This window comes from Mobula hypostoma, chromosome 3 (genome assembly GCF_963921235.1).
Source record: "Mobula hypostoma chromosome 3, sMobHyp1.1, whole genome shotgun sequence".
NCBI lineage: Eukaryota > Metazoa > Chordata > Chondrichthyes > Myliobatiformes > Myliobatidae > Mobula > Mobula hypostoma.
The window spans coordinates 58,906,968-58,934,233 of record NC_086099.1 but is presented as its reverse complement, the minus strand read 5'-3'; the positions used below and the strand labels follow the sequence as shown (position 1 = coordinate 58,934,233).

General features: G+C 43.1%; 1 protein-coding gene across 5 annotated transcripts in view; it reads left to right on the top strand.

Moving 5' to 3' along the window:
• Nucleotides 1-27,266, top strand: part of cep135 (centrosomal protein 135) — a 134,199-nt gene that overhangs the window by 85,834 nt on the left and 21,099 nt on the right. For all 5 annotated transcript variants that reach the window (XM_063043105.1, XM_063043103.1, XM_063043104.1 and 2 more), the window contains 4 exons: nucleotides 2,692-2,846; nucleotides 11,298-11,353; nucleotides 11,457-11,625; nucleotides 21,559-21,669. In XM_063043105.1, the coding sequence (XP_062899175.1) occupies nucleotides 2,692-2,846; nucleotides 11,298-11,353; nucleotides 11,457-11,625; nucleotides 21,559-21,669 (491 nt within the window). The remainder of the gene's footprint in view (nucleotides 1-2,691; nucleotides 2,847-11,297; nucleotides 11,354-11,456; nucleotides 11,626-21,558; nucleotides 21,670-27,266) is intronic.

Here is a 27,266-nt window from a genome sequence, read left to right as displayed (position 1 = left end):
TGTATTATAGACCACCCAATAGTCAGCGAGAATTGGAGGAGCAAATCTGCAGAGAGATAGCAGGCAACTGCAGGAAACATAAAGTTGTGGTGGTAGGGGATTTTAATTTTCCACATATTGATTGGGACTCCCATACTGTTAGGGGTCTAGATGGGTTAGAGTTTGTAAAATGTGTTCAGGAAAGTTTTTCTAAATCAATATATAGAGGTACCAACTAGAGGGGATGCAATATTAGATCTCCTATTAGGAAACAAGTTAGGACAGGTGACGGAAGTGTGTGTAGGGGAGCACTTTGGTTCCAGTGATCATAACACCATTAGTTTCAACTTGATCATGGATAAAGATAGATCTGGTCCTAGGGTTCAGGTTCTAAACTGGAAGAAGGCCAAATTTGAAGAAATGAGAAAGGATCTAAAAAGTGTGGATTGGGACAGGTTGTTCTCTGGCAAGGATGTGATCGGTAAGTGGGAAGCCTTCAAAGGAGAAATTTTGAGAGTGCAGAGCTTGTAGGTTCCTGTCAGGATTAAAGGCAAAGTGAATAGGAATAAGGAACCTTAGTTCTCAAGGGATATTGCAACTCTGATAAAGAAGAAGTGAGAGTTGTATCACATGTATAGGAAATGGAGTAAATGAGGTGCTTGAGTATTAAAAAGTGCAAGAAAATACTTAAGAAAATAATCAGGAGGGCTAAAAGAAGACATGAGGTTGCCTTGGCAGTCAAAGTGAAGGATAATCCAAAGAGCTTTTACAGGTATATTAAGAGTAAAAGGATTGTAAGGGATAAAATTGGCCCTCTTGAAGATCAGAGTGGTCGGCTATGTGCAGAACCAAAAAATATGGGGGAGATCTTAAACAGGTTTTTTTGCGTCTGTATTTACTAAGGAAGCTGGCATGAAGTCTATGGAATTAAGGGAAACAAGTAGTGAGATCATGGAAACTGTACAGGTTGAAAAGGAGGAGATGCTTGCTATCTTGAGGAAAATTAAAGTGGATAAATCCCCAGGACCTGACAGGGTATTCCCTCGGACCTTGAAGGAGACTAGTGTTGAAATTGCAGGGGCCCTGTCAGATATATTTAAAATGTCGGTGTCTACGGGTGAGGTGCCGGAGGTCATGTTGTTCTGTTGTTTAAAAAAGGATCGAAAAATAATCCGGGAAATTATAGACCGGTAAGTTTGACGTCGGTAGTGGGTAAGTTATTGGAGGGAGTACTAAGAGACAGAACCTACAAGCATTTGGATAGACAGGGACTTATTAGGGAGAGTCAACATGGCTTTGTGCGTGGTAGGTCACGTTTGACCAATCTATTGGAGTTTTTTGAGGAGGTTACCAGGAAAGTGGATGAAGGGAAGGCAGTGGATGTTGTTTACATGGACTTCAGTAAGGCCTTTGACAAGGTCCAGCATGGGAGGTTAGTTAGGAAAATTCAGTCGCTAGGTATACATGGAGAGGTGGTAAATTGGATTAGACATTGGCTCGATGGAAGAAGCCAGAGAGTGGTGGTAGAGAATTGCCTCTCTGAGTGGAGGCCTGTGACTAGTGGTGTGCCACAGGGATCAGTGCTGGGTCCATTGTTATTTGTCATCTGTATCAATGATCTGGATGATAATGTGGTAAATTGGATCAGCAAGTTTGCTGATGATACAAAGGTTGTAGGTGTAGTGGACAGTGAGGAAGGTTTTCAAAGCTTGCAGAGGGATTTGGACCAGCTGGAAAAATGGGCTGAAAAATGGCAGATGGTGTTTAATACAGACAAGTGTGAGGTATTGCACTTTGGAAGGACAAACCGAGGTAGAACATACAGGGTTAATGATAAGGCACTGAGGAGTGCAGTGGAACAGAGGGATCTGGGAATACAGATACAAAATTCCCTAGAAGTGTCGTCACAGGTAGATAGGGTCGTAAAGAGAGCTTTTGGTACATTGGCCTTTATTAATCAAAGTATTGAGTATAAGAGCTGGAATGTTATGATGAGGTTGTATAAGGCATTGGTGAGGCCGAATCTAGAGTATTGTGTTCAGTTTTGGTCACCAAATTACAGGAAGGATAGTAATAAGGTTGAAAGAGTGCAGAGAAGGTTTACAAGGATGTTGCCGGGCCTTGAGAAACTCAGTTACAGAGAAAGGTTGAATAGGTTAGGATTTTATTCCCTGGAGCATAGGAGAATGAGGGGAGATTTGATAGAGGTATATAAAATTATGATGGGTATAGATAGAGTGAATGCAAGCAGGCTTTTTCCACTGAGGCAAGGGGAGAAAAAAACCAGAGAACATGGGTTAAGGGTGAACGGGGAAAAGTTTAAAGGGAACATTAGGGGAGGCTTCTTCACACGGAGAGTGGTGGGAGTGTGGAATGAGCTGCCAGATGAGGTGGTAAATGTGGGTTGTTTTTTTTAACATTTAAGAATAAATTGGACAGATACATGGATGGGAGGTGTACGGAGGGATATGGTCCGTGTGCAGCTCAGTGGGACTAGGCAGAAAATGGTTCGGCACAGCCAAGAAGGGCCAAAAGGCCTGTTTCTGTGCTGTAGTTTTTCTATGGTTTCTAAATGTTTCAACCAGGATGTATGGCATTACATTCCTCTCTTCATAGATGTTGCTGGACCCTGCTGGGTATTCACAGGATTTTTCTGTTTTCATTCAACATTCACCCAAAGGTCTTTGATAATTTCTGCATTTTATTGTATAGGTGAATTCAATAGGCAAACTACTGCTCAACGAGAAGAAATCAGTGCATTAAAAAGTACGATATCTGCCCTGGATCAAGAAAAAGATTGCCTGCAGGAGGCTGTGGATGACAAAACTGAGAAAATTGCAACTTTAGAAGATAATCTTGCCAACAGGGTAAATGTACATTTTATTTTTCAGTGAGCCTTCATTTGGAACAGGATCCTGTTCAAGATTGATTAAACATAATAACTAGCAGAATTGTGACTTACTGCTGAAATTAAGCTTTCATAAAAATCTCATTTGCAAAATAAGCTGTCCCTTCACCTAACTTATTTAGTGGCCAACAGTGCTTTGGTCATTTTAGGCCGTCCTTTGGGATTGAAGATGCCTTGTTTAGTGGCCAGCAGTGCTTTGGTCATTTTAGGCAGTCCTTTGGGATTGAGGATGCCTTGTTTAGTGGCCAACAGTGCTTTGGTCATTTTAGGCAGTCATTTGGTATTGAGGATGCCTTGCTTCCGTTTATATTCTGTGGGTTCCAAAGTGCCTAACTGGAGCAACAAACTCTTGCTCTGGTGGAGCATGACTTGGTTGATGGGGTAGGCAGCTGGGTAATTTGTGAGGTGGTGAGCTCCTTCTGCCACTTATGCAGGACTCTATATCCTCCAGATGCATAGCCTTGAGGCACTCAGTACCACCCCACATGTTCTCTCTCGACTTTGAATGATTGTTGCCCGGAGATTTCCAGGAATCAATGGGGTTGTTGCACTTCAAAAACTTCTGAATACATCTTTCAATCTTTTCCTCTGTTCATCTGTTAATCTCCTCCCATGATAGAGCCTGAATTAGTGTACGCTTCAGGAGGCTGATATCAAGCATGTAACCAATGCGTCCTGCCCACTGTAGCCAGCTGAGAATAACAGGGGTCTTACTGCTAGGAATTTTGGCCTGGCAGAGGACATTGACATTGTCTCTGGAAGAATAAGCGAGCCAGCATGGGTGATATTTTTCCTGTATTTTGAGATGCCTGTTGTAGGGATATCATGTCTCAAAGGAGGCAGACCTGTCTGTTTTCTTCAGTTGACCAGAGGCTATGCTGGTGTACGAAGGCACTGGTGAATTTCGACATCGGTGTCTGCCTATGCCAAGCGTTGGCTCTTGAAATAAACTATTGAATTTAAGGGTGTTCCACAGTCTCTCTGGGTGATAAAGTCAAAGGCTATGTATGAAAGGGCTTTTTTCTCCATTTTTCTTGGAGTTGCTATGAGGTGACCGTCATGTTTACGCTGCCTCTAGCTGAATAGAATTCAGCAGATCTTTGGCCACTAGGTGGCAATGGTTGAAGACGGCCCTGACACAGCATTACTTGAGTCACGCCCCCTTTATAGGTGCCAGTCAGAATTCTCTCCATCCTTGAAAAATGTTCATGGTCACACATCTTTGAAATCCCCAGTGGTATCCCTCTTCCTTGATGTGGGCAATGATTTTGTGAATTTGTGACTGAAACTTCACAGTTGGTGATGTTACGTACCCCATAACTGGGTTGCCAAACCAGCAGAAATGGAACGCTCGTTGGAGTCTGTGATTACCAGGAACTAATAAAGTTTTATAAAAGAAATAAGTAATACAGTACACTAATCGCAAGGATATAAATGTAACAGGTTAGCACTGATAATACACACATATACACAGAGATAGGGTAATAGGAATCAACCAAGCTCTATCACAGTCTATGGGTAAAATGATCAGTCTTAAGTGAAGCAGAGTTCGGTTCAGTTTAGTGCAGTTCGAAGTAATCACTGTTGTTGTACCGTTGGGGAGAGAGTGAGGGATGCAGTTGGTTTCGGGCAGACCTTTCGATGTCTTCTGATCCCGCTGTGGTCACCAACTGTGACCCCTCCATTCCGGATACGATCGTTCTTCCGCGGTGAACCTGGCACCCAGGCAAGGGCGGACACACACCCCAGGTTCCCACCGATCGTACCTTTACACCCTGTGAGCCTCTGACCAATTCCCGCAAACCGGTCCTCCAAACTCCACCAACTTGTGGGAGCACACTGCTCTTTCCAGGGTCTCGTGGCATGTCGTGCCTTAGCAAACCTGCTGTTTTTATCCCCCTGCTGGGGTATCACCTGTCCATCAAACTTCAAACAGTTCCGGTTCAAAGCAAACGGTCTGTCAATATCTGAATTGTTTCTTTCTCGTTAATCTCTCTCTTCTCTCTTATTAGCATTTTGAATGTTTCTCCATTGTCTTCCGTTACCTCTCTCATTAGCATCATCCATCTGGTCGCTCTGCTTGGCGTCACACATGACACCCCCACCTTAAAAGGATTTTTTACCGGGGTAAAAATTATGGGCATGAATGCACATTATAAGATACAGGTAGTCATCAGCTTTTCAGCTAATACAGAAAACTTTAAGTTTTAACACCTTGACAGACAATCAGCAATCACATTGTCAGTTCCTTTTATATGTTTTATCTTAATATCAAATTCCTATAATACCAGGCTTCAACTTAATAAGCATTTGTTTTTATCCTTCATAGTGGCCAAAAACACTAATGGATTGTGATCAGTGTAAATTATCAGTGGTTTCCGTGCCGGACAAATATAAACCTGAAAACGTTGTAATGCCAGTATGATTGCCAGTAATTCCTTCTCCACAGTGGAATAATTTCTCTGATGGACATTAAACTTCTTAGAAAAATAACCCACTGGGTGTTCAATTTCCTCTTTGTCTGTCTGCAAGAGCACCGCCCCTGTCGCTTCGTCACTAGCATCTGTTGCTAGGGAGAAGGGTTTTGAAAAGTCAGGCGCATTCAATACAGGGTGGTGACACAGAATCGCCTTCAGACTCTCAAAGGCTTGTTGACAAAGGTCGTTCCACACAAACTTCGCATTTTTTGGCAAGAGCTTAGTAAGAGGGAGGGTAATTTCCGCAAAGTTTTGCAAAACCTCCGATAGTACCCCACCATCCCCAAGAACCTTCTCAGGTCTTTCTTGTCCGTCGGGATGGGAACTTCAGAGATAGCCTGCACCTTAGCCTGTATCGGTGCCAGCTGCCCCTGTCCTACCACATACCCCAGATAAGTGACCTTAGTGTGGCCGAACTCACTTTTCGTGAGGTTCACTGTCAGGTTGGCTTCAGACAGCCGTTTAAACAATTCCTCTACTGCCACAATGTGCTCCTCCCACATGTCACTCCAGACCACTAAATTGTCAATATACGCTTCTGCGTTCTTTAACCTTTTTATCACTGAATTAATCATCCTTTGGAAGGTCCCTGGGGCGTTTTTCATGCCAAAAGGTAAAACATTATACTCGTATAACCCGGATGGAGTGACAAATGTTGAGATTTCTCTAGCCCGGTCAGTTAAAGGAACGCACCAGTGCTCTTTCAGCAAATCGATCTTTGTGATGTACTTAGCTCTCCCCACTTTATCGATGCAATCGTCTACCCTTGGGATGGGGTAAGCATCAGTTTTTGTGATTGCGTTCACCTTTCTGTAATCTGTACAGAATCGTATGCTCCCATCGGGTTTCGGGACAACCACACAGGGAGAAGCCCATTCCAATTTGGATGGCCTAATAATACCCGTGGCTAGCATGTGTTCAATTTCTTTCTCCACCAGCTTGCCCTTCTCCAAGTTCATCCTACAGGGGTGTTGCTTAATTGGCTGATCTGATGTAACGACAATATCATGTACCATCCCCTTGCATCGCGTCGAGACATCCGGACATACATCTGCATGCCGGTTAATTAGCTTTATCAGCGGCTCGCTCTGTTCAGGGGTTAAGTGAGAGACCTTATCGGCAAAGTTGGCCAAAACAATAGAGTTCTCCAATCTGGTCGGCACCATATTTATCTTTTCAAGATGGGTTTCCCCCTTAGCATCTGGCACCCCAGCCTCATTTATTTTTGTGATAACACTAACTAGAATTGCTTTCTTATCGTGGTAAGCTTTTAACATATTAATATGTATTAACTGTGTGGGCTTACGTCTACAATACTCAATAATATCCTTCCTCATGTTCGGCCAGTAAAACTCTTTCATAATTCTATCGACTGTTTTCCTCACCCCGAAATGTCCACCGAGGGGTATCTTGTGGGCCAGGTTAAAAATGTCGTCCCTATAAATTTTCGGCACTACCACCTGGTGTACCACCCCCCACTCCTCATCTGCGGGCATGGTACTTGGTCTCCATTTCTTCATCAGTACTCCCTCCTTCACATAATAGCCCACTGGTTCCCTTTTTATTTCTGCTTCGGAGAGAGTTGTCTCCGTCAAAACCATCAGCTCCTCGTCTCATTCCTGTGCCTGTATAAATTCCTTCCTCGCTAATGTTAAATCTACCTCAACTCCCTCACTTCCTTCTGCTCCACTATGCTCCTTCTTCTCACTTTCTAACCCCTCCTGGTACAAGGCTGGTAAAAACATCTCAGCTAAATCTACATTCGCTTCGGCAGCCTTTCTCGACATGTGCTGAGTCACTGCGCAAACGGGATAAACCTGTGAGTCCATGGGCGGGGCCTCAATGCTGGCAGGCTGGCTTGTCAGTTTTACTGCTGGGTACACCTCTCCGCCAGCGAGGTCGTTACCGAGTAAGACCTCCACGTCTTCCATCGGTAATTCGGGCCTCACCCTTATCGTGACCGGTCCGGAGACCAAGTCACTTTTTAGGTGTATCTGGTGCAAAGGTACTGCTTCAGTCCCTTTCCCAATGCCTTTTATCACACTGACCTCCCCAGTCTCGGTCTCTGCACTAAAGTCTAACACCCTCCTTAAGACCAATGACTGACAAGCCCCATTGTCTCTCCAGATGCGTACTGGAACTGGGGTTGACCCCTCCTTCACCGACACCAATCCAGCCGAAATACACTTCTCGCGCCCTTGCTGAACTCTATCAGACCTCTTCTCCCCTAGCGGTTTGTTTGCCGGCTCAATACAGCCAGTCGGAGTCTTTGTTCTTCCTTTCCCCGTCTCCTTCTTTGGGGCAAAACACGTGGACGCAATGTGACCGGCTTTCCCACAATTATAGCATACGACCCCAGAAGAGTTCCTACTAAACTGCTCCCGGTCTTCCATACACTTCTCACTAGTCCCCGGCTTACTTTCTGGCTTTTCCGGTGGACTTTCTCTGCCCTCTCGACTACCCTTCTGGTAGCTCTTACTCGGGGTAAACTTTGCTTTGCGTGTTAACGCATACTCATCTGCTAACTTGGCAGTTGCGGCTAAGGTTTCTGCCTCTTTCTCATCTAGATAGGGCCTCATACCTTCAGGGACACAACTTTTAAAATGCTCAATCAGTATTAGCTGTAGCAGTCTGTCATAATTCCCACTGACCCCTTTCGAGGCGCACCAACGCTCACAATACATCTGCATCTCACGGGCAAACTCTAAATACGTGCGGCCCCACTGCTTCCTCACATTCCGGAACCTTTGCCGGTATGCCTCCGGGACCAACTCATAAATCCTGAGTATAGCCTTTTTCACCACATCATACCTTTGGGCATCTTCTGCTGACAATGCTGAGTAAGCTTGTTGAGCCTTCCCCTTAAGTACGCTCTGAAGCAAAACAGCCCACTTATCCCTCGGCCAGTCCTGACTTGCAGCGACTTTTTCAAAATGTAGAAAGTACCGATCAACATCGGCCTCCTCAAATGGGGGAACCAACCTAACCTCCTGGGTCACCTTGAACCCTCCACCTTGGTTCGGCATTTGGCCCCTCTCTAGCGTCATCCTTAACTTCTCCAGCTCAAACTCCCTTTCCTTCTGCTTCTCTCTCTCTTCCCGTTCTAGCTGCTGTACTCGGAACTCATGCTCGAGTCTTAGTTTTGCCATCTGCAGCTGCACTGCCTCTCCACCAGGTTTGCTCATGGACATCACCTCCAGCTCCCCGTGGGGAAACGCACCTTTAGATACATAACGCTCAATGATAACTGTGCATCTCCGCTTTCCTCATTGTCAGCTTCCCCTTAAAAAGATTCAGCCATTTTGCAACAGTTGCCAATTCTGATTTCCTGGCATCTTCTAATGCCTCCAAGGTTGGCGCCTTTAGAAATTACTCAATCTCCATTTCTGCTGTTTGCCTTCTTTTTTTTCTTTCGGGAATTTTAACCCAATCAATTTACCCAGTCCCAATTTTGGCATTCACACTCCTGGACGAGATCCCCACTTGCGTTACGTACCCTGTAACTGGGTTGCCAAACCAGCAGAAATGGAACGCTCGTTGGAGTCTGTGATTATTAGGAACTAATAAAGTTTTGTTAAAGAAATAAGTACACTAACCGCAAGGATATAAATGTAACAGGTTAGCAATGATAATACACACATATACACAGAAATAGGGTAATAGGAATCAACCAACCTCTATCGCAGTCTCGGGGTAAAATGATCAGTCTTACGTGAAGCAGAGTTCAGTTTAGTGCAGTTCAAAGTAATCGCTGCTGTTGTACTGTTGGGGGGAGAGAGTGAGAGATGCAGTTGGTTTCAGGCAGACCTTTTGATTTCTTCTGATCCCGCTGCGATCACTGACTGTGACCCCTCCATTCCGGATACGATCGTTCTTCTGCGATGAACCCAGCACCCAGGCAAGGGCGGACACACACCCCAGGTTCCCACTGATCGTACCTTTACACCCTGTGAGCCTCTGACCAATTCCCGCGAACCGGCCCTCCAAACTCCTATCAACTTGTGGGGGCACACTGCTCTTTCCAGGGTCTCGTGGCATGTCGTGCCTTAGCAGACCTGCTCTTTTTATCCCCCTGCTGGGGTATCACCTGTCCATCAAACTTCAAACAGTTCAGGTTCAAAGCAAACGGTCTGTCAATATCTGAATTGTGTTTCTTTCTCGTTAATCTCTCTCTTCTCTCTTATTAGCATTTTGAATGTTTCTCCATTTTCTTCTGTTACCTCTCTCAGTAGCATCATCCATCCGGTAGCTCTGCTTGGTGTCACACATGACAGTGATAACACTTTTGCTCAAGTTTATAGAGTATAAAGGTCTCAGTTGACGCTCCCATTGGAAAATTGAGAGAATACTCTTTTCACAGTACTATTTTTTTGAAAACACAATGTTATTCTGAGATCCATACTGCCCTATAAAATTTTTCCTCGTACTATTTTAAAGAAGAACAAGGGCTATTAGTTGCACCCTGAAAATTTATCTCTGGATTAGCAATGTTTAAAGAAAAAAGTTTTTTCAATTCATTATCATATATATTTGGAAGTCTGCTGAGTACATATTGGTTGTCACATTTTTCCACGTTACAATTATGACTAAACTTTAAGATTACATCATTTACTGTAAGATATTTCTGGGCAACACACATCTATGAACAGTGGTATAGGACTCTACATCTGTCTTTCCTTGAAGACATTTTGAAAATATCCATGATTAAATGTCCTCCTTTGTCTCTTACAAATACATTCATAGTCTCTGATGAATAATGACCCAATGGAAGAGGAAGTTGCAGATATCTGATAAAACAAAGTGAACTATTCCTGAACAAGGGAGTTTAATCACAAATGAGAAAATCTGCAGGTGCTGGAAATCCAAGCAATACACAAAATGCTGGAGAAAATCAGCCAGCCAAGCAGCATCTGTGAAAAAGAGTAAACAGCCCAAAAATTCGACTGTTTACTCTTTTCCGTAGATGTGCTGAGTTCCTACAGCATTTTGTGTGTGTGTAAGAAGGGAGTTTAATCTTTATTAGAGTACAATGTCCCATTCCATACCGTCTGGCTGTTAATATAAAACCAAATTAGTAGTTGAAATGAAAATTCTGGTCAAGTAATTAGTGAAGTAGAGGAGAGATGTGATCTGAGCAGTTACTCGACCATTCAGGTGCATGGTTGTGTGATAGGTTTACCAATGGGCTCCAGAAATCTGAAACTTGCCCATTCTTGCTTGTAACTTTGTAGAATTTTCTGAGCTGTGTACTTACGGAAATGATTAAAACAAGAATAATGTGCACATCCACAACTCAAATCATACCTCAGTGTTCTCATTTACAAATCAATTTTCCCTATACTGCCACTCCCAAAAATACATAATCTATTGCCACTTGATAAAATTCTCTAGGGAAAATAAATTGAAATAATCATTAATACTGCTTTGGGAAATCCATATGTGTTTCAATAATATATTTAAATGTTGTCTTTGTCTTTAATGTATCAACTACTCTCTACATAAGCATCTCATAACAGTACAAAATCCTTACACTTGAATGAAGGACATAGGAATAGAGCTAGGCTTTAGATTCCTTTATATTACTCTATTAAAAAGCTAGTACAACTGGGGAGTGTGAAATCTTAATTCCATCGGCAAATATAAAGCACTTAGAATATTTATTCCCTTTCTTTTAAAAAATAGTGGTACAATTAGTCCACAAACCATTTTCACTTCAAATCCTCATATTAGGTATAATCCATTAATATTATTATGTATATCTCTCCTACTCCAATAGTGAAGTTGTAAGAATGGAATAAAGAAACAAAACGAACATTTTGTGCTTTTATGCAGTCCAAAGGTTAAGTGAATTTGAACAGTACTGATATAGTAATAGGTCATCTTGACTTCCATTGCTATAGAAATTATATTTCTGCTTTTTTTCTCTTTTATAGGAAAAGGCCTTAACTAATATGAAGATTACTGTCACTGAACTGGAATCTGCACTAGAGTAAGTACAACAATTAAAACAACAGAATTGCTATACAGACTTGTTCTTCTTCCTCTGTATAGAATGTATTTCCTTTCCAAAAAAAATCTTCATTTTTTAATAGTCTTTTGAACAACACTCTGAGTAACCGAGATCGGGAAATAAATTCCTTACGTCGTCAGCTTGATTCCAGTCGTAAGGAACTGGAGCAAATCGAACAATCTCGAGATAATGCTTTCAAAGAGAATCATTGCTTGCAAGATGACTTGGCTCAAATGACAAGAGAAAATCAGGTAAACTGAATTGAAATTTAAAACACTCAATAGATTTAGCATATTTGGAAAACTAAATAGACATGGGGTGCAAACTACAACTGAGATTTAAAAGCGTTATGTAAGAATGACAATATAATAGTGGTCATATGGGACTTTAGTATGCTGGTAGACTGGGAATATCAGGTTGCTGCTGGAACCTAAGAAATTTGTAGAATGAAGAACAGATTTTTTTTTCAAGGGAAAAGGCAAATCTAGATTTGAGGTCAGCGACAGCATAAAAGGAAAAGAAGGGGCATACAATTTTGCAAAATTTATTGGGAGGCTAGAAGGTTGGGAGCTTTTAAAAATCGACAGAAGGCGACTAAAGCATAAAATGCTGGAGGAACTCAGCAGACTTGGCAGCACCTATGGAGGGAAATAAACAGTTGACATTTTGGGCCAAGACCCTTCATCAGGACTTGGAATGAAGGGTGCAGCAGCCAGGATAAGGTGGGAGAGTATAAGCTGGTGGGGGATGGGAGAGACTAGGTGGGAGGAGAGGGGGAATAATGTAAAAAGCTGAGAAGTGATAGGTGGAAGGGATAAAGGATTGAAGAAGAAGAAATCTACTAGGAGAGATAGGGCACCATGGAAGAAAGGGAGGGAGGTGAGGGGCAGGGAAGGAGGAGAAAAGAGAGGGAGAACAAAAGTGTAACCAAAATGGAGGATGGAAAAAAAGAGAGAAGCTGGGAGGGGGTAATAGAAAGAGAGGAGTCATTCCTGAAGTTAGAGAAATCAATACCAATGTCATCGGATTGGAGGCAAACTAGTAAGGTGAAAATAAATCCAAAGGGTTTCTACAGTTATATGGCAAAAGGATAGTGAGGGATAAAATTGGTCCCTTAGAGAATCAGAATGGACAGCTATGTGTGGAACCAAAAGAGAGGGGGGAGATTTTGAACAATTTCTTTTCTTCGGTATTCACTAAGGAGAAGGAAATTGAATTGTGTAAGGTAAGGGAAACAGGTAGGGAAGTTATGGAAACTATGATGATTAAAGAGGAGGAAGTACTAGTGCTTGTAAGGAATATAAAAGTGGATAAATCTCCGGGTCCTGACAGGATATTCCCAAGGACCTTGAGGGCAATTAGTGTAGAAATAGCAGGGGCTCTGACAGAAATATTTCAAATGTCGTTGGAAACGGGAATGGTGCCGGAGGATTGGCGTATTGCTCATGTTGTTCCATTGTTTAAAAGATGTTCAAAGAGTAAACCTAGCAATTATCGGTCTGTGAGTTTGACATCAGTGGTGGGTAAATTGATGGAAAGTATTCTTAGAGATGGTATATATAATTATCTGGATAGACAGGGTCTGATTAGGAACAGTCAACATGGATTTGTGCGTGGAAGGTCATGTTTGACAAATCTTATTGAATTTTTTGATGAGGTTACTAGGAAAGTTGACGAGGGTAAAGCAGTGGATGTTGTCTATATGGACTTCAGTAAGGCCTTTGACAAGGTTCCACATGGAAGGTTAGTTAGGAAGGTTCAATCGTTAGGTATTAATATTGAAGTAGTAAAATGGATTGAACAGTGGCTGGATGGGAGATGATGCCAAAGAGTACTGGTAGATAACTGTCAGATTGGAGGCCAGTGTCTAGTGGTGTGCCTCAGGGATCTGTACTGGGTCCAATGTTGTTTGTCATATGCATCAATGATCTGGATAATAGAGTGGTAAATTGGATTAGTAAGTGTGCAGATGATACTAAGATAGGTGGTGTTGTGAATAATGAAGTAGGTTTTCAAAGCTTGCAGAGGGATTTGGGCCAGTTAGAAGAGTGGGCTGAAAGATGGCAGATGGTATTTAATGCTGATAAATGTGAGGTGCTACATTTTGGTAGGACTAATCAAAATAGGACATACATGGTAAAGGTAGGGCATTGAAGAATGCAGTAGAACAGAGGGATCTAGGAATAATGGTGCGTAGTTCCCTGAAGGTGGAATCTCATGTGAATAGGGTGATGAAGAAAGCTTTTGTATGCTGGCCTTTATAAATCAGAGCATTGAGTATAGGAGTTGGGATGTAACGTTAAAATTGTACAAGGCATTGGTAAAGCCAAATTTGGAGTATTGTGTACAGTTCTGGTCACCGAATTATAGGAAAGATGTCAACAAAATAGAGTACAAAGAAGATTTACTAGAATGTTACCAGGATTTCAGCACCTAAGTTACAGAGAAAGGTTGAACAAGTTGGGTCTTTATTCTTTGGAGCGTAGAAGGTTGAGGGGGGACTTAATAGAGGTATTTAAAATTATGAGGGGGATAGAGTTGACGTGGATAGGCTTTTTCCATTGAGAGTAGGAGAGATTCAAACAAGAGAACATGAGTTGAGAGGGGGCAAAGTTTAGGGGTAACATGAGGGGAACTTCTTTACTCAGCGAGTGGTAGCTGTGTGAAACGAGCTTCCAGCAGAAGTGGTAGAGGCAGGTTCGATATTGTCACTTAAAGTAAAATTGGATAGCTGTATGGACAGGAAAGGAATGGAGGGTTATGGGCTGAGTGCAGGTCTGCGGGACTTGGTGAGAGTAAGCGTTCAGCATGGACTGGAAGGGCCGAGATGGCCTGTTTCCGACCTGTAATTGTTACATGGTTATAACTAGATGTGAGGTGTTGCTCCTCCTACTTGAGTCTGACAGCAGAAGAGACCATGGACAGGCATGAGAATGGGAAGTTGAATTGAAATGGGTGGCCATCGGGAGATTTTGGTTATTGCAGCAGACAGAGTGAAGGTGTTTGAGGCAGTTCCCCGCTCCGTTGTGTATCACCTATGTAGAGGATGCCTCACTGGGAGAACCACTTATGATAGGTGATCCTGACAGACTTGCAAGGAAATTAAGGAGATGCAGGTGAGGACAGTATCGATGGCAGTGAAAGGGAAACCTGTTCTTTTTTTTATTTTTTAAAAAAAAAGAGATCTCAGATGCTCTAGAATGGGAAACCTCATCCTGAGAACAGATGTAGCAAAGATGAAGGAACTGAGAAAAGAGAATAGCATTTTTCCAAGTGACGGGACAGAAAGAGGTGTAGTCAATGTAACAGAGAGTCAGCAGGTTTGTAAAAGTTGTCAGTGGATAGTCTGTTTCTGGAGATGGAGGCAGAGAGATTGAGTGAGGGGGGAGAGATGTCAGGAGATGGATCAGATAATTTTGTGGACAGGGTGGAAGTTGGAGGCAAAATTGGCAGCCTCCGCTTGTGCAAGAAGCAACACCAATTCAGTTGTCATTGTAGCATAGAAAGAGTTGGAAAGCTTAGCCTTGAACATAGCCGACAAAAAGGCAGGAAAGGCTGAGGCCCTTGTGAGAGACGTTAGTGTAGCAAAGAAAGAGTTGGGGAGCATTATCATTGTAAGCATAGAACATGGATTGTTTCATGAGATAGTGAAGGGCAGGGAAAGCTGGGGCTCATGAAAGAATGCAACTAAAAAAGCAATAAGCGTGGTGAGATGAAATAGCCAAAAATATAAAAGAAAATAACAAAGGTTTGTTCACATATGTGTAGTACTGTGCAAAGGTTTTGGGCATATGTAAAAAAAATGGTGTAAAGCCAAGATACTTTCAAAAACAATGAACTGAAAAACTTATAAATATCAAATGAATTGCTATAAAGAGCAGTGAACAGTAACAAAAAATACTAAAATCAATATTTGGTGTGACCACCCTTTACCTTTAAAACTGCATCAATTCTGTGAGGTACACTGTCATGCAGTTTCATAAGAAAATCAGCAGGTAGGTTGTTCCAAGCATCCTGGGGAACTTGCCACAGTTTTTCTACAAACTTTGGCTGTCTCACTTGCTTCTGTCTCTCCAGGAAATCCTACACAGCCTCATTGATGTTGTGATTAGGGCTGTTTGGAGGCCATACCATCTGTGGCAGAATTCCTTGTTCTTTTCACTGAAGATAGTTCTTTATGACCTTGGCCATGTGTTTGAGGTCATTGTCCAGCTTCAGAATGAATTTGGGACCGATCAGATGCCTCCCTGATGGTATTGTGTGATGGATGAGAATCTGCTTGTTCTTCTCAGCATTGAGGATTCCATTAGTTCTGACCAGATCACCAACTCCATTTGCAGAAATACAGCCCTAAACCTGCAGGGAACCTCTGCCATGCTTTACAGCTGGCTGCACTCATCCATAGAGTGCTCTCCAGTTCTTCTACGGATAAGCTACCTCCTGTTTCAGCCAAAAATTCACATTTTTGAATAATCAGTTCAGAGCACTTGCCATTGTTGAGTACCCAGTCCTTGTTATTTTCTGTGTAGGTGAGGCTCTAGACTTTGTTCCCACTTCATAGGCATCACTTTTGGGAGCAACTATTCCACGAATACCACTTCTGACAAGACTTCTCTGGACTGTAGAGGGTTGTACTTGGGTTCCAGTGGTCTCTGAGTTCAGTGCTGACAACCACACTGGATTTCTTCCAATTTAGAAGGGATATCAGTTTGATGTATCTCTTGTGTGCTGCACTATGTTTCAATGGCTGATCATTGCATTTCTAGTCCTCAACTTTGCCCATTTCTTTGTGCTTCTTTAGAAGAGCTTGGAATACTACGTGTTTAAATTTCTGTTTGCCGCGAAGTTTCTGCTTGGGGGAGAACTTGCTGATGCAGGATGACCACCTTGTGTCTTGTTGCTATGGTCACTCTTGCCATGGTGTAAGATTTGGTGATTGGATCTTAAGATATAAGAGCAGAATTAGATCCTCTGGCCCATCAAGTCTGCTCCACCACTTCATCATGGTTGATCCAATTTTCGTCTCAGCCCCAACCTCTTCCTTTTTCCCCACATCCTTTCATGCCCTGACAAATCAAGAATCCGTCAACTTAAATATACTTAAAGACTTGACCTCCACAGCTGCCTGTTTCAAAGAATTCCACAGATTCACCACACTTTAGCTGAAGAAATTCCTTCTCATCTCCATTCTAAAGGACACCTCTTCATTTTGAGGCCTTGTCCTCTGGTCTTAGACTCTCCCACCAGAGGAAACATCCTCTCAACATTCACTCTATCAAGAGCTTTCACCATTCAATAGGTTTCAATGAGGTCACCCCTCATTCTTCTGAATTCTAGTTAATATAAGCCCAGAGCCATCAGACGCTCTTTATATGACAAGCCATTCTATCCTGGAATTATTTTCGTGAACCTCCTTTGAAATCTCTAAGATATCGGGCCAAGCCTGCTCATAATACTCCAAAGTGATGACTCAGCAGAAATTTATAAAGTTTCAACATTATGTCCTTGCTTTTATATTCTAGTCCTCTTGAAATGAATGCTAACGTTGCATTTGCCTTCCTCACCGCAGACTCAACCTGCAAATTAACCTTTAGGGAATCCTGCACAAGGACTCCCAAGTCCCTTGGCATCTCAGTATTTTGTATTTTCTCTCCATTTAGATAATAGTCAACCCTTTCATTTCTTCTACCAAAGTGCATGACCTTACATTTGCTGACAATGTATTCCATCTGCCATTCCTTTGCCCGTTCTGATTTGTAGTCCTTTTGTAACCTCTACATCCTCAAACGTATCTGCCTCTCCACTTATCTTCATATCGTCGGCAAACTTACAACAAAGCCATCAATTCCATCATCCAAATTGTTGACATGTAATGTAAAAGGAATGGTCCCAATACAGACCCCCGTGGAACACCACTAGTCACCGTCAGCCAGTCAGAAAAGGCTCCCTTTATTCCCAATCAGCCACTGCTTTATCTATGCTAGAATCTTTCCTGCAATACCTTGGGCTCATAGCTTGTTAAGCAGCCTCATGTGCCACTTTGTCAAAAGACTTCTGAAAATTCAAGTACACAATATCCACTGATTCTCCTTTGTCTGTCCTGCTTGTAACTACTTCAAAGAATTCCAACAGATTTGTCAGGCAAGGTTTTCCCTTAAAGAAACCATGTTGACTACAGCCTATTTTATCTTGTGCCTCCAAGTACCCTGAGACCTCATCCTTAATAGTCAACTCCAACATCTTCCCAACCACTGAGGTCAGACTAACTGGCCTATAGTTTCCTCTCCTTTGCCTCTCTCCCTTCTTGCAATTTTCCAGTCTTCCGGAATCATTCCAGAATCTAGTGATTCTTGAAAGATCATCACTAATGCCTCCATAATCTCTTCAGTCACCTCTTTCAGAATTCTGGAGTGTACACCAGCTGGTCCAGATGACTTAAATACCTTCACACACTTCATGCCCCCTGACACCTGGAACAGTTCTCAGCGCCCCTCTTGTAATCCAGCATCAACCTGATTTTCCCAATCTACCTGCATATTGAAAACCCTTATGACTATTGTAACATTGCCCTTTTGACATGCATTTTCTGTCTCTCATTGTAATTTGTAGACCACATCTTCCCTACTGTTTTGGGGTCTGTATACAACTTTCAGGATCTTTTTACTCTTGCAGTTCCTTAGCTCTATCCACAATGATTCAACACCATCCGACCCTGTGTCACTTATTTCTAATGATTTGATTTCATTTTTTTTTACCAAAAGAACAACGCCGCCCCTCTGCCTTCCTGCCTGTCCTTTCAGTACAGTGTGCATCTTTAGGCATTAAGCTCCCAGCTATATCTTTCAGCCATGATTCTGTGATGCCTTCAACATCAACTCTGCCAAGCTGCAACTGTACTGCAGATTTAGCTACCTTATTCTGTATACTGTGCGCATTCAGCTACACCTTCAGTCCTGTATTCATCCTTATCAATTTTGTCACACCATGTTCAACTTTTGATTCCTAACTGTCTGAAGTCTTACCAGCATCTGCCTCCATAATCTCTCCACCAACTGTTCTGGCACTCTGGTTCCCATCCTCCTGCAACTCCAGTTTAAACCCCACTGTGCAGCATTAACAAACCTTCCTGCTAGGATATTAGTTCCCAGGGGTGCAGTGCTAGCTGGAGCGTGTCCGGCACCTCTTTAAGAAAAAAGCTGAAATAAACAAGCTAATTAATTAGGTGCTGCCCCAGGTGATTTGAGTATCTCAGAAACTGCTGATCTCCTGGGATTTTTAAGCACAACAGACTCTGGGGTTTACAAAGAATGGTGCCAAAAACAAAAAAATCCAGTGAGTGGATTTAACAAGATGTTTTCGCTCACAGAACAGCCACTTGCTGAATTTTTTTTTGTTTTTGGCACCATTCTGTGTAAACTCCAGAGTCTGTTGTGCATAAAAATCCCACAAGATCAGCTGTTTCTGAGATATTCAAATCACCCTGGACAGCACTTAATTAATTAGCTTGTTTCTTTCGGCTTTTTTCTTAGAGGTGCCGGACGCGCTCCGGCTAGCAATGCATACCTGTTCGTTCCCCCACCAGTTGAGGTGAAAACCATCCCTTCTGTACAGGTCCCACCTTCCCTGGAAGAGAGACCAATGATCCAAAAATCTTATGCCGTCCCTCCTACACCAACTCCTTAGCCACGTATTAAACTCTATAGTCTTCCTAGTTCTAGCTTCACTAGCAAATGTCACAGTAACTTAGTACTGCCCTTCAACTTAGTACTTAGCTCCCTGAACTCCCTGTGCAAAACCTCATCACTCAGCCTACCGATATCATTGGTACCTACGTGGACTACAATTTCAGGCTGTTCACCCTCCCACAAGAATGCTGAGGACTTGATCCAAGATATCTCGGATCCTGGCAGCTGGGAGGGTACATACATCTGGGAATTTCATTCGCACTCATGGAAGCTCCTGTCTGTTCCCCTAACTAATGAATTCCCTATCACCGCAGTGTGCCTCTTCTTCCCCCTTCCCGTCTGAGTCACAGATGCAGACTCAGTGCCAGAGACCAGACCACTGTGACTTTCCTCTGTTAGGTCATTCTCTCCCCCCCCCACCCCCCTTACGGTATCCAAAGTGATATAACTGTTGTTCCGGGGGATGGCCAAAGGGATGCTCTGCACTGGCTTCTTAACCCCTTCCCCCTTCCCCCTTCCCCCTTCCCCCTTCCCCCTTCCCCCTCCCCCCTCCCCCTCCCCCCTCCCCCCTCCCCCTCCCCCCCCCCCCCTCCCCTCCCCCCTCCCCCCTTCCCCCTCCCCCCTCCCCCCTTCCCCCTCCCCCCCTCCCCCCTTCCCCCTCCCCCCTCCCCCCTTCCCCCTCCCCCCTTCCCCCTCCCCCCCTTCCCCCTCCCCCCCTTCCCCCTTCCCCCTTCCCCCTTCCCCCTTCCCCCTTCCCCCTTCCCCCTTTCCCCCTTCCCCCTTTCCCCCTTTCCCCCTTCCCCCTTTCCCCCTTCCCCCTTCCCCCTTCCTATCTGTCACCCCTTCAGCCTTTGAATGATCCAGAGTTCATCCAGTTCCAACTCTTAATTCCTTAACGCTGTTTGTTAGAAGCTGCAGCTGGATGCTTTTCTTGCAGTTGTAGTGGTGAGGGTTACTGGAGGCCTCCCTGCCTTCCCACATCTCTCAAGTGGAGCATTGCACTATCCTGCTTGTTATCTCTATCTAACTGAGCAGATATAAAGAAGAGAAAGAAAAAAGCTGAGCTTTTCTTTCCTTTGCTTTCTCTGAGTGAAGCCCCTCTTTGATGAAGCCTCAAGATCACCACTTTATGTCAACTCAGTCGATGGTTGCTGCACTTGCCCCACCTTCCTTTAATTTGCTCTTAATAATTAATCCCAAATGCTGATTGGCCGCTGGTCAAAGCTCTATGTTTGGAGGTTAAACTGTCACATCTTCCACGTGGTCACCATTTAGTTTGGTTGTCCTTTGCCCAGTTTCATTCCTTCAATGTCTGTTTCTGTATCAGTTAATCAGTTCAGTTCATTCAGCTCATGTTATTGGTCATTAGCATTCTATTTGTTATCTTTGTTTAATCATGCACAGGGCTATTACTTAATAATATTACTTTCTTTAATGAATACAAACATTTCTCTGTAATATTTAATATTTCAGAAAATTAATGTTTGGAAACCTAAAGCTTGTGCCTTTCTACTGACATGCTAATGCAGAAGACAAAATATAAACATCTAAAACAAAATTTATGTTATAAAATACCAGGTGCCAAAGACTTTTACACAGTACTGTATGATGAGTTGGTTGTGTTGGCTTCAAGTTACCTTTAAAGTCCTAAGTGCCCCCTTCCCCCAGCTTGAGATGTTTAAATAAACTGGTCTCTCTAGAGGGAAGTGGTGTATTGAACTTCTCATTTCCTCTTGAATATTTATTGAAACTTTATCCTAACTCAGCACGGTTATGTGCAAAGCATTTGTGCTGCTTTTGACTTCAAATCAAAATAGCATCCTTTTAATAACCTGTCGTGATGGAGGCTATCAATGTCAGTGGATGGTGGGGTGGAAACGGGAAACTATAGTAATAAAATAAATTAGTGGACTTTAGTGTGGTGATGCTTGCTATCATTACACTCAGCAACACATTGGATTGTGTTCATGAGTGAGAGGAAACTAATCACTCTTAAGATTATCAATGATGTAATATAATGATCTGAATTCCCTTGTACATGGATGCCTACTTTAGACATATTCAGCTCCATAAAAATTCCTTGGAATAGTTGGAGTCTGCTAAGTTTGACCCATCAGAATGTATGCTGTTTCATTGCAGTCCAGCCTGGGTAATTTACCATATCAGAGATCACTCACAAACACAAGGCCTGGGAGGTGCCATTGCAATGCTGAGCTTTTTGGATTTTCATTGACCATTTAAATACAATAGCAGCAAATGGTTTTGTGCTTGTATTTGCATAGATCCAGGGTACTCAGAATTTCATTTGAAATGTCTTGCTGGAAGCAATATTGTAATCGGTGTAACTTCAAACTTGAAACAATTAGTAACTGGGTTTCTCAAAATATTTCAAACATATTTGTTCTGGTTTTAGGAGTAGTGAATAACTGATAATTTTGCACAATTTGTCTCTGCATTGAGCAGTTTATATCTCATTAATAATCTACACCTTCATCTTAGGCAATCAGCAGTGAACTCGAACAAGCTTTGCATGAAAAGGATGATTTCAAATCAAGAGTACATAATTACATCAATGAAGTGGCAAGAATAGAAAGCTTAATGGTTGCCAAGGTAAGAAATAAAATGAAATGGGGAAAAAAATCCTATATTCAGCATAGATTTACCCGAGTGAAATTTGTGCAGTTAGATTTCTTCCAGAGATGTAATCAGTGAAATGTCAAAGGTTAAGGAGTATTTTCATTGAACTGACTTCAGAAATTTGAGGTGGAAAGGAATTTTGCAGCGTAAACACGAGGAATTCTGCAGATGCTGGGAATTCAAGCAACACACATCAAAGTTGCTGGTGAACGCAGCAGGCCAGGCAGCATCTCTAAGAAGGGGTACAGTCGATGTTTAGGGCCGAGACCTTTCATCAGGAATTTTGCAGGTTGAGTTGGACGTAAGGAAGGCAAATACAATGTTAACCTTTATTTTGAGAGGACTAAAAGATAAAAGCAAGGATGAAGTGATGAGGCATTGGAAGTCATTGGTCAGACCACATTTGGAGCATGATGACCTCAGTTAAGTTAGGATTTCTTAGCATTGGAAAGAGTCTGGAGGAGGTTCATGACAATAATGCTGGGAATGAAAAGGTTAACGTACGAGGAGTGTTTGATGGTTCTGGGCCTGTACTTTCTCGAGTTTAGAAGAATGAGGGCAGATCTCATAGAAACTGACTGAATATTGAAAGGAAGTTGAGAGGATATTTTCAATAATGGAGGAGTCTAGGACCAAAGGACACAGCCTCAGAATACAGGAACATCCCATTAAGACAGAGTTGAGGAGGGATTTCTTAATCTAAACATGGTGAATCTGTGAAATTCATTGCCACAGATGACTGGAGCCCAACTCATTTTGTATATTTAAAGCAAAAGTTGGCAAGTTCATGATTAATAAAGGCATCAAATGTTACGCCAGAGGGGTAATACATCAGCTGTGATTGAACAATGTAGCGGACTTGATGGGCTGAATACTGTAATTCTGCTCCTATGTCTTATGGTTGAAACAGGTCTTTCTAGAAGAGACTTCAAGACATAGGGCGATAAAAGTTTGGAATGCTTTTCTGTAGGTAGCATTTATTGCTAGGTCAGTTATTAATTTAAAATTCAAACCAGCAGCCACCTTAAGTTTCTGTACTTTATAACTCACACTTTTTCTGTTCCTTCACCTAATATTACATTTTAAACAGCTCTGGCTGATGTAGACTTCTCAAAGACCACAAGATATAGGATTTATGATTTATGAAGGCCAGTGTGCCAAAAGCTTTCTTTACAACCTTACAGATTTCTGCATTAATTTCCATCTGCCATTTTTCTAGCTGGTGCGGAACCCGCTGCAAGCGATGGTCTTCCTCACCGTCCACTACACCTGTGGTCTTGGTGTCATCTGCAAATTTGCTGATTCCGTTAACCACATTATCATCTAGATAGTTGGTATAGATGACAAACATCAATGGACCCAGCACCGATTCCTGCAGCACTCCACTAGTCACAGGCCTCCAGTCAGAGAGGTAACCATCTACTACCACTCTCTGGCTTCTCCCACAAAGCCAATGTCTAATCCAATTCCTCCAATTCTCCGGTACCTCACCCGTCACCAAGTATGATGTAAATATCTCTGCCAGGGCCCCTGAAATTTCTGCACTTGCAACCCACAGGGTCTGAGGGAACACCTTATAAGGCCCAGGGAATTAGTCCACTCTGAATTGCCTTAAAACAGCAGCACCACCTCCTCTGTAATCCGTATCAGGTCCATGATCTTGCTGCTGCTTTGCCTTACCTCTATAGACTCTGAGTCCATCTCCCAAGTAAATAAAGATGCAAAAATTATATTTAAGATTTCCCTCAATCTCTTTTGGCTCCATGCATAGATTACCATTCTGATCTTACAGAGGACTAATTTTTGTACTTTGCTATCCTTTTGCTCTTAACATATCTGAGGGATCCCTTAGGATTCTCCTTCACCTTGTCTGCTATGACAATCTCATGCTGCCTTTTAGCCCCTTAAGTGTTCTGTTGCACTCCATAAGCACCTACCTGCCGAAACCTGCAATGCACCTTTTTTTTCTTAACTGGGGCCACAATATCTTTTGAAAATCAAGGTTGCCTACACCTATCTTTACCTTTTATTCTGACAGACACATCCGAGCTTTGTTCTCTCCAAAATTTCACTTTTGAAGGCCTCCCACTTACCAAGTACACATTGGCAAGAAAACAGCCTGTCCCGATTCACACTTGCCAGATCCTTTCTGATACTTTTAAAATAGGTCATTCTCCAAATTAGAATCTCAACCCATGCACATGTCCTATCGTTTTGTATATTTACTTTGAAACTAATGGCATTGTGATCACTAGATGCAAAGTATTCACCTACACAAACTTCTCCCGCCTACCCTGTCTTATTCCCTAATAGCAAATCAAGTATCGCACACTCTGTAATTGGGACTTCTACGTACTCATTTAGAAAACTTTCCTAAACACATTTGACAAACTCCTGATCATATCCTAGTCCTTTTACAGCATGGGAGTCCCTGTTAATATGTGGAAAGTTAAAATCCCCTACTGTAACAACCTTGTGTTTCTTGCCGCAGTCTGTGATCTCTTTACAAATTTGTTCCTCTAAGTCAGGGGTCCCCAATCTTTTTTGCACCGCGGACTGGTTTAATATTGACAATATACGCGCAGGTGTCCAACCTGGTGAGACGAAGGAGGGGCCGGGCCCGGAGTCACCCCATAGAGCCTGGAACCTCCAAGTGTTGCAAACTAATCGCTTTAACATGAAGTCTAACAGGAGGCGGATCAAATGGCCTGCAGCTAACATGACTTCACTGTGGAAGCATTTTGATGAAGATGTTAACCAAATTCTGGAGGCAATGGCGAAGGGAGGGGTTGATAGGAAGCTGCAAGCCATGCCCAGTGGAGGTTGGTTGTAGGGGATTCGTAGCACATTCTTTAGTTAGAGCCTTCAGCATTTTGGGCATCGAGGGAGAGAGGAAGAGGAGAGCCATCCGCAGTACCACCGATGCGACAGAGAGGGCCTCAAAATGGCTGTGGCTCAAAGGAGGGGAGCCATGGAGTCATAAGTAGCTAGCCATCTGGACACAAGCTGGGGTCTGATCAGCCCCGGCTGGGTCACCTGGAGGAGGTTGTATGATGTTGAAAGACCCGAAACACCCAATGATTCCAGGAACATCACTGAAGAGGTGTCCAGAAGCATCAATAGATGTATGTACACAGTTGCAGACCGGCCAACAGGGGGTGGGGGGATGTTAATCGTGACCGGAATATAGGTGATAAGTCAACTATAAGTCACTTATAAGTGGCTAATACACTCAATTTCGTTTCTAAAAGGGTTTATCTAACGAATTTAATATTAAACACGCAGCGCATATTTTCCTCGCATGAATATAGTGATAAGTCAATTATAAGTCATTTATGAGTCAATAGCATCATAACATTTTAAGTAACGTTTGGATATTAAACACACAGCACATATTTTCCTCGTATGCACATATAAAATCAATGCAACACACCAATATTGCTGAATCAGTGGGAGCCCTGGGCTTGTTTCCCTGCAACAAGACGGTCCCATCGAGGGGTGATGGGAGACAGCGATACTCGAAGGGGGTTCCTTATGTCCAGTCTTTTCTGCAATTTAGTTTCGTTGCATTAATTGCAAAAAACTCCACTTTGCAGAGATATGATGTTGGAAATGGAAGCAATGTCTTCAGTGCTTTAGTGGCTATCTCAGGATATTCAGCCTTGGACTTTGATCCAGAATGCCGGCAGAGATGTTATGTCAAACATACTTTTCAGCCCGCCGTCATTTGCAAGCTCGAGGAGTTGATCTTCTTCCCGCGCTGGCATGGATGATTCACCAGGAAAAATTCACAAATAGGTCACGGACCCATTCCTTTGCACGTCTTGGGTCATTTGCGGTTGGGAAGTAACACTCGAATTCTGTTGACAGCGAAGATAGGTGATCGCGCACCAACTGTGAGGAGGACGGTGCAGCCTCAGTCTCTCTCAAAATCCCAGCTAATGTTGGGAACATGTCAAATATGCCCCTGTCCGCTCGCCATCCCCACAATTCCAGTTTGCCTTTGAAAGCAGACACTTTATCTGCCAAATTGAAGACAGTTGTCATTCTCCCCTAAAGTGACAAATTGAGTTAATTGAGCAGGTTGAAGGATGTCACACAGATAAGTGAATTTTGCGATCCACTCCTTGTCACTGAAGTGTGCTGCCAGTGGTGACTTTTTTCCTGAAAGAAATCTCTGTAGCTGCTCTCCTAACTCAAAAATCCAGGCCGGAGCTCTCCCCCTTGATAATTACCTGACTTCAGTGCGTAAGAGAAGGCATTTGTGCTCTGCATCCATTTCCTTGCAAAGCTGCTCAAACAGACGTGAGTTAAGGGCTTTTGCTTTGATGTGATGATAACTTCAACAATGTCACTCAATACACTGTTAAGATCAGGTGATAGTTTTTAGCTAGCCAGCATTTCCCTGTATATGACACTGTGTGTAGACTGGCATTCAGAAGCAACCTCTTTGACTCTGGTTGTGAAACCAGACAGCCGTCCAGTCATAGCTGCAGCCCCGCCTGTGCATATTCCAGCACAGAATGACCAGTCCAGTTTGCCTGGCATGTAGTCATTCCAAGACTTGAATAGTTCTGCCCCAGTTGTGTTAGTTGGCAGCAGCAGTGCACACAACATATCCTCGTGCGCATTGTCTTGAAATATGTATCGCTTGTTGTTGACACCGGTAGACTCATCGACCTGGATAGCATACCACGGTGACTCGTTAAGCCATTCCAACAGCTGTGCTTCGATGTCCTCCACTCTGTCATCGATTCTTCTTGAAACTGTGGTAGCTGAAAGAGAAACCGGTGCCATCTTGTTAGCTGCAGCGTCTCCCAACAGTTCATGGCACATGTCCTTAGCAGCAGGCAGAATCAGTTCTTCGCCAGCAGTGGAAGACTCCTTAGCCTTAGCAATATGGCTAGCCACTATGTACAACACTCTCAGGGCAGCAGCATTTGTGGAGGTGGTGGCTCTCAGCACTTGTTTCTGTCCCGCTTGCTCACGTTTTTTCCACTCAAAAAACTCAACGGATTTGTCTTTAGGTACAGGGTGCTTGGACTCAAGGTGCCGAAGCCGTTTTGAGGGCTTCATTGCTTCATTGCCTCATTAGACGGCTTGTCTCCACATATCACACACAGGGGGCTTGGAGCGTGCCAGTCATTGGTCGCAATAAAGCCATATTTTATGTATGACTCGTATTTTCTGTTGAAGGAAGCTTTCTTTTTTTTTGCAGTCTGGGCCTCAGCTGTCACTGCGTTATCATTATTGTTAGGCCTTTTATGTCCCCTACCACCTCTTCCAAAGAATCTCTCAAGTGACGTTTGTTTTTTACTCATCAAGTAGTTGTAGGTTAATGACCGACTGATGACCTCGCGTGCGTTCAAGTTCAACAGTGGGTGTGATGAAATGAGGAAAGGTGCAGCTGACTCATATCATTTCATATCGTCAAATCATATCGTTTCCTTGCAGCCCGGTGGTTGGGGACCACTGCTCTAAGTCCCTTAGACTGTTGGGTGGTCTGTAAGTAGCCCCATTAACGTGGTCATACCTTTCTTATTACTCATTTCCACCCATAACACCTCACT